Source organism: Lissotriton helveticus, chromosome 1_1 (genome assembly GCF_964261635.1).
Source record: "Lissotriton helveticus chromosome 1_1, aLisHel1.1, whole genome shotgun sequence".
Classification (NCBI taxonomy): Eukaryota; Metazoa; Chordata; class Amphibia; order Caudata; family Salamandridae; genus Lissotriton; species Lissotriton helveticus.
Genome location: NC_136057.1, coordinates 1,486,134,452 through 1,486,148,385, shown reverse-complemented (window position 1 = coordinate 1,486,148,385; position 13,934 = coordinate 1,486,134,452). Strand labels below are relative to the sequence as shown.

General features: G+C 39.6%; 1 protein-coding gene across 1 annotated transcript in view; it reads right to left on the bottom strand.

Moving 5' to 3' along the window:
- Nucleotides 1–10,231: 10,231 nt before the first annotated feature.
- The window catches only part of SLC48A1 (solute carrier family 48 member 1), a 181,619-nt gene continuing 177,916 nt past the window's right edge, over nt 10,232–13,934 (bottom strand). The window contains exon 3 of the mRNA XM_078686489.1: nt 10,232–11,553. Coding sequence (XP_078542615.1) covers nt 11,417–11,553 — 137 coding nt within the window. The 3' untranslated portion in view covers nt 10,232–11,416. The remainder of the gene's footprint in view (nt 11,554–13,934) is intronic.

Sequence of the window (13,934 nt, the reverse complement as noted above, 5' to 3'; positions counted from 1 at the left end):
CACCATGCCATAACCTTCATAATACCAACACTGAAAAAGAAAAAGATCGTGCAGCCTATTAAACTCAAAAAGTGGACCCGGGACACTAAAGATTCGAATATGGAACGGTTAGTAGAAAATTGTGAGAAAGATCTGAATCCACCGAACAACTTGCGGAAGGTGAATGATCGAACTGACCACTACAATATGACAGTAACAAATATAGTTAACACCACTATGCCTCTAAAGCTGAAAAGAGTCTTGGAAAAGGACAAAAATCCTTGGTTTAATGGTACACTGAATGATGACAGGCGGAAACTAAGGATGGCCGAAAGAAAATGGAGACAACACCCTGCAACACCAGACCTGAAATCACTCAGAAAAATCAGAAACGAGTACAACAAAAAGATCCTCAAGTCCAAAAAAGAATATATCAGATCAGAATTGGATAACGCCAAAAACAGGCCATGGAAACTATTTGAGATATTAAAGCAACAATCAAACAAATTGGCGAAATCGGCCCAAGAAACCACGAAAACTCAGCTGAGCTGTGAAGAATTCTCAAATTTCTTCACCGACAAGGCCAACACGTTGGAAATAGAGCTCAAGATGGCAGCGGACAACCTGCCCAACCAACCACACAGACTAATCAATACCACTCTGACGTCCGACACCGAGGAAGCGAAAAATAAAGCTCATTGGGATACTTTCAAGTTATATGATCAGAACACCATCGACAAAACGCTAGCGGATATCAAACCGAACAACCACTATAATGAACCACTCCCCTCCATATGTCTACAAAACATCAACCACATCATCATCCCAATATGGACAAAAATTATAAATGCCTCGCTATCACAAGGGATCCTTCCAGAATGCTTAAAAACAGGCCAAGTCGTCCCGATCATCAAGGAACCAGCAGCGGACCCAGCAGATCCTAATAACTTTTGCCCAGTTACCAACATTCCGTTACTGGCCAAACTAATCGAGAAATGTGTACAAAAACAACTGAGCCAACACATCGCTAATTTCATGCTACTGGACGACTGCCAATCGGGATTCAGAACAGGACACAGCACGGAAACAGCGATCCTACATATAGTCGATGACCCAATACAGGCCCTAGATCTCAATAGAACATGTTTACTAGTCCTGCTTGACCTGTCATCCGCATTCGACACTGTAAACCATGAAAAATTACTAGACAGGCTAAATAAAAGGATGGGAAAGTCGGGAAATGTGCTGAAATGGTTTGAATGCTTCCTTCAGAACAGATCTCGAAGATTCTTGGTCAACCAGACACTATTTAAATCATGTCCAAACCTGATCGGAGTCCTTCAAGGATCTACACTATCTCCGTCACTTTTTAACTTATACGTCGAACCTCTGACAGAAATCCTCCGAGACGCAAACATTTCCTATAACATGTATGCGGACGACACGCAGATTTACATCAAGGTCGCTTCTATAGAGGACATCAAGTTAATCAATGAGGCCTTAAAAGAGACAATACGATGGTTAACTAGTAATCACCTGAAGCTTAATGCACAAAAACCCGAATTCCTATTAATCGCACCACCAAAAAACCACACAGAGGCGATGGAATGGACCAAATTGATCACAGCACTAAACTGCACCCCTACACTAGTGGACTCAGCCAAATCATTAGGAATCACGTTGGATAAGAATCTTGACATGAAAGCCCACATCAAATCAATGGCAAAAAACGCCAGCTTTCACTTGAACTACTTAAGGAAAGTGAAACCATTCATCTCGTCGGCAGATCTCCAACTGGCAATACAATCATTAGTTATCTCAAGAATTGAATACAGATGTACAACCTTAGCAGGGCTTCCACAAATCTCCACGGCACCACTAAAAGCATGCCTCAATGCAGCAGCAAGGCTCATTACCGACTCGAGGAAATTTGACCATATATCACCCCACCTAAAAGCGTTAAACTGGCTACCATATGAAGCAAGAATCCAATTTAAAATGGCATGTATCACCCACAAAGCTCTCCACTACAAAACACCAAGATACCTGGCCCAGAAGATTGAGCTTTCTAGAGGAGGGAGACCAGCCAGGAGTGCCAAGGAGCTGCTGCTGAGGCCACCTATCTTCGGGAAGAAGAAAACATACGACAGAATTTTCTCTGGGGCAGCCCCCAGAATATGGAACTCACTCCCTCCGAATATCAGGAAAATTTCAAACACGGCAACATTCAAAAAGGAAGCGAAGATCTTCCTAATGAATACGTTCCTTACATAGACTAGAACGGACTTCACCGCCACCGCGTTTTAGAGATGCCAAGACGGAACATCGAATGGAAGAAGAGAATGCCTCTAGTTAAACGGGGAACAACCTACCGGCGCTACACCCTCCCAGAAGATTGCACAGATAAAGACAAGTCAGAACTATTTGTTACAGGAAGACAACATACAATATAGTAGGATAGTAGAATAACATATATGATAACCTGGGAGATAGACGCAGACTGAAAATTACACAGAAAAGTGTAATCCCGATGCTAATACTAGCCTAATTTTAGCAAACTATTGTACATAGTTTAGAATATATCCCCTTTTGACGTATACCTAACCTACCTCATATCAGTGTTATGTTTACTATATAGCTCTATACTTACCGGCCTCACTCATTATATGGTAATGCTATGCTAGTTGTATCTCAAACTTACCTCATGTATGTGTATATATATATATATATATGTATCTGTGAAGCGCTCTGATACCCAAAGGTCACGTTCGCGCTATACAAAACTCTCTAAATAAATAAGTAAATAAATGCTCCTGAAGCTCAGCAGAGAAGAGTGATCAGTTTGGCATACAGAGTACATGAGTATTCCATTGGTATTTTATAGTGCATTCGCTACACTTGGCAAGGCATTATTCACTTTTTCCATGGTTATGCAAGAACCTCTTCCATATGTAGAATTTATGAAGTGCTTTGTAGTCCCGACAAGGTCAGGGAAGCACTTTGATTTTCAATCGGGTCCCTTTGTGCCCTATAAGTGTATGATTTACAAGCGTACCACATACATGTGGATGTTGCGCACAGTGCAAGAAATGGAAGCAGCCTTACATGCACAACCTTTGAAAGCATTTGGAGCCTGCTGATAAATATACTGCCTACCTGCTAGCTTTGCCGGTGCCTCTGCCGGTGATTACGCCACAACTTGCCGCTCCCGCTGCGCGGGAGCCGCTGCGTGCTGCTCGGCACCTCCGCCTGGATACTACCATCAGCCCAGCTGCCGCGGCGCCGAGAGGCTGCAGGGGTGTTGCGCTGCAGGGACTCACTGTTCCAGGAGTCCCTGCGAGACCTCACAACATCCGGTCAGTGCCCCCTGCGTGCCCCGCCCCTGGCCGCCCTCCTACGTACAATTGCAGCAGAAGGGCCGTCTCGCGGGACGCGAGCGGGACGCCGGGCGAAGCCCGGGCAAAGGGCGGGCCGTCTGTGGCCGTCCGGGGACGTGCAAGGACGGGACGGGCCACCCTATTTACATCCCTATCTCCGATCCTTTGGTACTTGGCAAACTGGTGTCAAGTTATACATTTGCATGGTAGGGTGGTGAGTGTAACATCTGAGATACTAGACTGAGGCAGGGGTGACGGTGATTTGAGCTGACACCGCTACTTGAGAAATCCGTACCTATACCTCTAGAAGAGTCTATAAAATTCTCACATATATCATCGGAGAAGTAGTTATTACTCACATCAACCAGGTTTATCTCTGGAAAGTATAATGGCATTAAAAAAGTTAAGATCTCGCACAATTTGTATGAAGCGAATGGGCACTGAGGAAGCTGTCAGTAAATCTTCTGACAAAGCAGTAAAATATGGCCGGATAACTAGGACCCCGACAATAAGCAATTACTTTTCTGCCTTATCATCAAAAAGACAATCACTCACTCATGCCCTGGAATTAGGAAAAAACCTTGATCCTTTGGAAAATATGGAGGAAAAACAGCTCTCTTTTTCGAATCATCAATCAATTCAAAACTTAAGCGAACTAGATCTTGACCTTAATCAAAAGATATTCTTATCATCACAGGAACTACAATCCCCGGACCATGAGGTGTTATACTCAACATCTTTAACTCCATTAAAACAATCAGGTAGCCTAGACCGTATTGAGGATCCTTATGGAAACAGCATGAAGTCAGTGGAAAATAAATCAGAATTACAGTCAAGCCCAGATAAGTTACTCACTAGTTCTCTGAAAAAATCCTTAGAACATGATCCAACATTTGAATTTTCTCCGGACCCTTTCATTCTTAAAAATATTAATTCTACAAATTCCGTAAATCCAATGTCAAAGGCACTTTTCTCTCTGCAGGAAATTTTGGAATCGGTCCTTACTTTTTTAGGACATATTCTGGAAAACTTGGATCAAACCCTAGATGTACAAATTGGTATACTAAAATTTCTAGTAGAGGAAAAAAGAAAAAAAGAATCTGCTGACGTAATGAAAAAACAACAAACATCTGATGCGACGCAAGACCAAAATAGTAATACAACAAATATCACTAAAAGTATACAGATTCAAACAAAATGTGATATTAGTACACAAACATCAGAAATAGTAATATTAGAAAAACAAATAAAGGAAACTCGGAAAAATCACAAGGACTCTACCATATATTCCCTGAAGAAACTCTTCAGAGAAGAACCTTCAAATACTTTCAAACAGTACTCCATCTTTTCGAATCCTAACAAAAAAATAGATTCATATAAAACTGTGTGCGACAAGGATGATCAGGGAAACATCACTAATTATATTCCTGATGTAGATCGAGGAGAGAAGAAACTCTTCAGAGAAGAACCTTCAAATACTCTCAAACAGTACTCCATCTTTTCGAATCCTAACAAAAAAATAGATTCATATAAAACTGTGTGCGACAAGGATGATCAGGGAAACATCACTAATTATATTCCTGATGTAGATCAAGGAGAGAAGATTTCTAAAATAAAAGAAACCCAGGAAGAAGGGGGGAAAACAAAGAGAAGAAAGCTGCAAAGAAGAATTAATAAAAAGAAAGCTCGTAAGCTCAAATTTCAAAAATTAATCACTCCTCTAAAAATCGGAGAGGGACAATATGACACTACAATCCCTAATACTACCATAATAGAGGCAACCAGAAAAATCATACAGAATGTAAAATCATTAAATCCAAGAGCTGATGAATATCTCCCGGCCACGCTATTCTCAAAAATAGGGCAGAGAATTAAAGGAGCAGGAGAAGATGATGATAAGATATCCATATGCGGGGAAGGAACATCGTCAAAATACCTACTATTTGAAGAACTCTTCCCTATCGATAACGTGCCACTCAATCGAGGAAGAATAATCAATCTTCTCCAACAAATATTGCCCTTACAATCTCTGACTAGCAAAGAAATAGACCTGGTGATCTTCCCCAAAAAAGAAAACAGCAAAATAGCGATGGTATCATTCTGGTCACCAGTACTTCCTGGGATTATTCTTAGAGAAAAGGAGATAATACATAAATGTGGCTATGATGTAATTGAAAGACCTGAACCAAAGGAAAACAAATCTAATAAAAGGTACATTGGCCCCTCAGGGCTAAATTCTGACATGCAAAATAAAAATCAGTACAAAAATACTATCATTTCAGAAGATTCGGGATTAAACCGTTTAGGAGATGACACCCTAAAAATTCATGTGAATAATGGTGAAAGGTTAGTCTGGTACAAAGACTTAGAAGAAACGGAGGTTAAAAAAACCACAAAGTCTTGGGCTTGGATCTCGGAGACGTTAAACAGTAAAAAAAATATTAACCATCAACAATATACTGTTTAACAAAGGCTTGGTGATCACTTCATGGAATATGGCTGGAAAAACAACAAATAAAATGATCGAAGCAACCAAAAATCAACCTGATATCCTGGTTTTACAGGAAACTTGGGCAACAAAAACTTTCTGTCAGAAAGGCTACTACGTTTATGATATTCCTGCAAAAGAAACTAATCGGGGCCATGCAAAGGGTGGATTGGCAATCCTGTTAAGTGAGGAATATTTATGGGCTCAAGAGATCGTCGAGACCAATTCCGAAAATTTTCAGTGTATTAAGGTGTCGCTGAAAACACACATCACAGCTCCCCAAAAGGCAATTCTGCTTTTTAATATGTATGCCCCACCTGGCACTAACCAAGATGCCCTATTCGAGGATATCATGGAAGCAATCTTGCAGATAATAGAAGATCGATCATACATGCCATATCTAATTATGGGAGATCTGAATGGAAAAATCTCAAACATTGAAATTGGAAAATGGGTAAACATATATAAAGAAGAAACATTGGAAATGTCTATCCCCAAATTTCCTAAAGGTAAAAATTCGGACAAAAGAGGTAAATTGTTATTAGCCTTATTGCCAAGTTTAAATGGGACAATCTTGAATGGCAATGTGGAAGGAGATATACCGGCATCTTATACTAGACGGGGAAATGGAACTCTCTCAATTATCGATTATATAATCTGTGGTATGGATCTATTGGAGACAGTTACGCATTTGCATACTAACTTCATAGATGAGAGTGATCATGCATTTTTACATCTAATTACCCATTGGATGGCCATCCCTTCCTCTACAGGCCAGATAACATTTTACAATAGCACAATTGAAGTCAACACAAATCAGAGGCGAATATTCTGGAATTCATCAACCTTGGACAATATAACCGCACTGATTGTACATACTCAACTACTATCTAAAATACATTCAGATGATCCAATCATACATTTTGAATGTATAGTTAATAAACTCAAGTGTGCTCTATTAAATAAGTTACGACAGGTCACATCTGGAAACAATAAGAACAATAACAAAAATAAAACCTGGAATTCACCTACTGCAAAAAGGCTTAATAAACTTATTAGAGCACAATACCTGAATTTTTCATCATCAACTCAGGCAGAAATCAATAAATTAAAAAAACAACTAAGAAGAGAGAAGCAAAGCCATAAAAGAATACTGCATGACTATAACTGGGTCGATATTCAAATAGCTGCTAAAAAATATAATCAGCGAAAATATTGGTCCCTAATCGCTAAAATAACCGGAACAAAAAAGAAACTTCAAGCCATCCCAGTTCCACCCCAGGACTGGGAAATTCATCTGAGTGATTTATATAAGGCAAACCCAATCAATTCAGATGGAAAGGATGCCGATATTATTATGCAAAGGAATATTACTCCGATTACTAATACCTCAGCATTCTCCATTGCAATGCACATTCGAAAAGCAAGAAGCATTGGTGCTTCAGGCCCTGATCAAATACCCATCAAGGTCCTTCAAGCTGACCCCAAGGAGTGGAGTCAGATGCTATCACCCCTCTATAATTACATCTTCAAATCCGGGAAAATACCAAAGTCATGGCAGGGGAGTATTATTATTCCTATCTATAAAAAGGGGAACAAAAACACTGCTGGTAACTATCGCCAAATAGCGTTGATGGATGCTACAGGGAAAATCTTTGCCGCAGAAGTTTTGGATCGACTAAAAGACTGGGCATTTTCGCAGGGTTTAATACCCATGTTTCAAGCAGGTTTTAGACCCAACCACTCTGTCATCGATAATATTGCAATACTCCAGACCATTCTTGATAAATACACAGTACGGAAATCTCAGTCAGTATACGCAGCATTTATAGATTATTCTACTGCCTTTGATCGTGTTGACAGACCGACTTTGTGGAATAAGCTAAGGAGGCTAGGTATTCCTGAACAACTGCTGCAGATTATTATTAAACTTCATACCAAAACATGGTGTCAAGTCCAAATGGGGTGTGAAAAAGGTGTGACTAAAACAATCCAAACGGCTAATGGGCTCAAACAAGGGTGCCTTTTAGCACCAATATTATTTTCATTATACCTCAGTGACCTGCCATACCATCTGCAACAAAGTTCAAGTTTCCCTCCAAAGATTGCTGCACATAGAATACACGCCCTGCTATACGCAGATGACATTGTGATGTTGGACCTTACGCCCTTTGGTTTGCAAATGCTCCTAGATATTTTACATAAATATTCTAAGGACAACTTCTTAATCCCAAACATAACGAAAACAAAAATTGTTTCCTTTTCTGGTAGGAAACAAAGTGCTAAGTACTGCTGGAGGCTCGGCAGAGAAAAAGTAGAAGAGGTCGACGAATATACTTATCCCGGCAGGATCTTCTCAAAGACTCTGAAAAATATTAAGCAGATAAATAATTTAAAGAGGAAATCAGAATTACATGCCGGGGCCCTTTCCAGACTGTACTCTGCTACAGGAAACAGGCATTTCTCTTCACTGCTAAAAATATATAGAGTAAAGATTCCCCCTGTTTATCCTATGCTACGGAATATATCCCAATAAAACAGTGGTCTTATATGGACCAAAAAGAAGGGAACATTTTTAAGAAAGTCTTGAAGGTCTCAGAATCTACACCGGTGCAAGCTCTAAGACTTGAATTCTCAATTACAAGTTCTTATGCTACAGCTATTGCTAATGTTATCAGGTGGGCTCACAATCTCCTTCATGCAAAACAAGGATCATTACGATCCCTGCTAAAGATTGAGACTTTTGAACTAGATGCTTCAAAGCAAATATTCTTCAGGAATATGACCGTGGTATTCCAAATTGCTAAGATCAGTACGGATATTTTGCTTATCTGGTCAGCCTCGCAATTGAAACTTTTTTTAAAATGTTTTACTCCTAAATTGAGTTTTGAACTTGACTTTGCACACTGTAGCAAATTATCTTTGTATAAACTTTACGTTGAGACATTGGAGTACAAGCATGTACAGACATACATAGGGTTTTCCCTCACACATGGTGCAAGGAGGGCAATTACAATGCTGCGATTAGGTATTTTACCAGTGTTAACTTTCACATCAAGATGGACATCAGGTGGATCCCCACTATGTACTTTTTGTCAAGGGGGAGATCAGAACATCGAACACCTTTTATTTGTATGCCCAAACTCAAATGTAGTAACAGCACGGTCAAGACATCTTGTTCCTATATACCGTAAATGTAGAATTTCATCATTAAAAGAATTGTTATCTGTGTGCAAACAACCACCTAATGAATTTGTATGTTATAATTTTTATAAATTTTTAAAATCTTTTTTAACATTATATTAATTTGCAATGAATTCCTTTTCCTGTAACCTGTTTTTTCTTTTTCTTTTTCTTTATATAATATTTGTGGTCCTCAGTTGAGTACCGAAACAAATAAATTTTTTTGACTTGACTTGATTTTTGACATGCACAACCTTAAGCACCTACACACCGATATTGTTATATTTAAAGGTTGTCCTTGCTATTAATGGTGTCTGCATTTTCCATGGTTGTGGCACCTTATTTCGGTTGTATACAATTGTGGCAGAGAATACGGAGACTTCCATTAATTTTCTAGCCTAGTCTATCCCATGCCACTGTTGGCTTATCAGACTCGAATAATAGACAAACCTTAGTATTTTGCTCCATTTGACAAAGAGTGGCATGGGGAAAATGACACATACTGTAAGATCGAAATATTTGTGGCCAAGAATACATGGGGTGTTGGGAGCAGTGGGAGACATTTTCTTCAATGGAGGGAGATGCGTCTCAAAAGTTAGTCCAACTTCTCATGGTTCTCCTGAAGTTTCCTTGCACGCCTTTGGTGTAGGAACGGAGAATGGTGGCTGCGGTGTATAGAATTCGGATTAGGACGCCCTGTGAGAGGGCCGTCTATCCCAGTGTATGCAGAGTATAACTAAGTGTGCACAGTCACACAGTAAATCAAGGTGTGTAGTGTGGGTGTAAGTGTTAGTCTTGAGGTTTATTTTCCAATTGTGCAATATGCTTTGATACGCTTCAGCGAGCCCATGTGTCAACAAAAAAGCTTAATTAACACTGTGGCCTCTGCACAGCAAATAGTAGGGGGAGGTTGGGGGACAGGATTATCGTCCCTTAAACTATAGGATTATTCTATGTTTGGATCCGGCAGACTTGTGGTCACACATGATCTGACTGGAGCATCAGTGATAGACCGCCGACAGCGAAAATATTTTCTTGTGCTCCCAGCAAATCATTATTCCTCAGATTGCTGTAAATGAATTAGCTTTCTCAGTTAATAGGAGAGTGTGAAGTGGGGGTAACAAACTAGCAAGTGGGTGATGTAGGGGGATCTGCTAGTTACACTCACTGTCTCACAATAAACCACTGAAAACAAGATGATCTATTATTTTTAGAAATTCAATAACAAATTTATTGTATTCAACTAAAAATACAAAGGTTGGCAACTACATTAACTTATATTTTACATAGATCGGTAAAAGTGTTACAGGCAATCGAAAAACAAAGGTTATCGTTCATTGAAAGGTCAAATAAAATATTATATGAAAGGAACAACGAGGCTGATTGGGATAATAAAAAAAAGATTTTAACAATGATGAAACTGATTAGTCTCATAAACATATTCTGGCGAACAAACAGGTCCTCTTTGATTAAAGACCAGGAAGGAAGTTTTGTGTTCATACTCATACACAAATAAAATAATAAAATAATAATTTTAAAAGTACTAAGGATCACACCACTTCTGTATAGAACATTACGGTAATGTATCACAATGCTCGTTTTCTTTTACAGCGAAGCATGGAGGAGATCCTGTTCAGGAAATACAGTGCAAGCTATGCAAATTACAAAACTCTTGCCTTTATTCATTCAACATTATGTTAAAAGGGATCCGTAAAGCAGACTTTCCATTTGGTCCTGCTTGTTGTGTGTTTTGATGCACTGGAGACAAGCCAAAGTGTCATGCTTTCCAGAAGAGATTCTCACATCTAAGCAGTCCTCTGACAAGTACATTTAAAAAAGTTGGGCTTGGGAAAAGAAGCATGGGAGTGGAGGGCGGGCAGTTTGTTAAAATGGGAGTATAAATGCACTCATCTTGACAGCATATACCATCTCAGGGTCTGATATTCTTCCAAAGATCTATCAGGTCCGCACACAAAGCATTGTCGTCACCACCTGGCTGCAATGTAGATAACAGCCATAAAAAGTTAGTGTTCTACCTTAACGTACTGGAGCAAGTGAAATAAAAACACCAGGATGATCCGTTGTCTTAAAGTTCCATGTCCACATGAATTCACTTACGAAACCGGCATAATATGGGGGCATTCGAAGATATGGTGGCCACACAGGTCATTTACAAAATCAGAAAGTCTTAATGGATGATTCAAAATATAAAATATGTAGAAAGTGCTTAAGACAGATGTACAAGCAGAGGTCGGGCTTCTTCTTCCACTCCTCTCCTGTGGCTGTAGCCCAGCATATGTCCGATTCTTGATGACCCAATGACTCACACGAACAGGAGCAAGCAACCCTCGACGGGGCGTACACAGGAGGAAAATAAGACAAGAACACATTAAAAATCACTAAGGATGCTGATGTCGGCAAATTCTTTCCTGTACCGGTGAGAGTAGAGGCTGAGCAGGAAGGCCCACTTCAAGGACATAAAACTCCAGACGCACGACAAATAAAAGCTTTTTGGGTCAGTAATAGCTGTAAAGAGAAGAAGGAAGCATTAAATACATTCAGTTATGAAAGCAAATGTGAACACAACACAATCTGAAAGGTTTGGGAAGAATCACACATGTAACGGACCGTAGCTTTGAAAATATTCCCACCTGGAATTAGAATACATGAAATACAATTTGGGTTTCTTCGGGCACATAGGAGCACGCCAGGAACAGGTTTATTGAAATACACCCTTTTTAAGCTTTTGTCAAGATAAAGGCAGACAATTACCCCCATGAAGAGCTATTACTAAAAACATAATCTATCACCTTGTTAGAGACAACCATTGTTTAACGAACCAGCTTGCCAGAACTTGCGCTCGGTAATCCTCGGATCACCGCAGTATCTTAAACATATTCACTCTCACAGAATGACCTGATATCAAGATATTAAAAATTCATTTGGAAGGCTTGCTGGACAATTGGCTTCAAAAGGTAATACATTAAATTGAAACATGTGAACAGGTTATTTTCTGTAGTGCTGAAATGTTCTGTAAGCAACGACCACAGGCATAACTCGTGAGCTAGAGAATTGATGTATTTGGCACATCAGTCATCAATACAAATCTTACATTATTCCTTCCACTATTAGTAGCAAGCCATTTAAAAACAGATGATTACACAGAAATAGGTCTGTTTCAAAAAGGGTAAAGTATATCTTCATTAATTGTTTCATAATCTGACAGTTAAATGATTGCTTAAATTTCATTAAAGAATCAGATACTGGAATAAAATCTGGAAGGCACTCAATAAAAAATAAATGGTCTGGCAGAAAAGAGACATCCACATTTCTTGAAAAATGTACAGAATTCAGCACATACTACATTCATCATATTCCCATGGTCAAGCAGCTATCTACATTTTTTTTACCCCTTCGCTATCCTTCTCAATCCAAATAACTGTCTGACATACCCACTACTCAAATTGTTTTCATATTTCACTACTAATTCAGCAGTAACACTGTATGGGTTCCAGAGTAGCGAGCTACTCGCCAAAAAAACACTTCAACCCACCATCAGAGGTAGCAAGCGCTATATAAATGCAAACCTTTTTTCCCTTCTCTATCCTTCTCAATCCAAGTAATCTGACTAACATATCCACCACTCAAATTACTTTCATATTTTCAGTATACTAATTCACCACTAATCCTTAAGGGGTTCCGAAGTAGCATGCTACTCGCCTAAAAAGCGCTACAACACCCCATCCGGGGTAGCAAGCCCTATATAAATTGAAACCTTGTTCCCTCTTCTATCCCTCCACTATCCTTCTCAATCCAAAATAACTGAATAACATATACACCACTCAAATTACTTTCATATTTTCACTATACTAATTCAACACAAATCCTTTAGGGTTCCGGAGTAGCGTGCTTCTTGCAGAAAAAGCACTTAGACGCCTCGTCAGGGGTTGTAAGCGCTTTATAAATGCAATTACAATACAATATGAAACTGAGTAAGGTGCTATTTTACTGTTAAAGAATGTGCAAGTGATGTACAAGGAACGACCACACATGACCAAATAAAATCAAAACTGCAACTGTATACAACGTAAATCACACAGCTTTGCATCAATTCACTGTCAGCGAGGGGAGGCTGTTGCAGTCTCCTCCAACACAATGGGCACCTCCACGGCAGCAGCAGAGGTCCTCGGTTTGTTTGTGGGGTAGCAATAAGGGTGCTGGAGTTCCCTCTAGCGTTGTGGATCGAGGCCGGCTGAGTGATGCTATCTGCATGGTCGCCTAAGTCAGAGGGGGCAGCGGACTCACCTTTAGAATTGATACGGTAACTCCATGCGGCAGTCTCCCAACTACCAGTCAGCTGGGCAAAGTGGAGCTCAAGTAGTGGAATCGTGACCACACGTCGGAAGATTTGCGTTTACTGTTCAAGCAGAAAAATGTAAATGTGTCCATTCAGAATGTTGATTCCCAAGTTCTAGCATGGGATCACCGAAAACTATGAAGCTAGTTCACATGTGTGCGAAGGTAGAAAGGTGTCCAACAATATTAAAGCACTGTAAACGCCGTTTGTGTAGCCGTCTCGTGGCAAGATTTAACAAACATTCTACACAAAGAAATATCACACCATGGAGTTCTGAACATCATGCCTGATCTCGTTGTCTAAGCCAGCCATAATCAGTTGGTCTGTATTTTTATGGGCTGCAAAAATACGTACAATGAAGTTCAAAGAATGTTGTGTACATTTTTGGTTTTTGTGTTTACTTTCAGTTGTGAATGTTATCCCCCGAAGAGAGGTAAGGCCCGAAATGCATCAATATATTCTTGAAATAAAAAAATGTTTTATTGCTTTTACTGTATGCTGTGTTTTATGTTTATGTGGAAGAAAGGATTTTATAGCTTCTTATTGTATG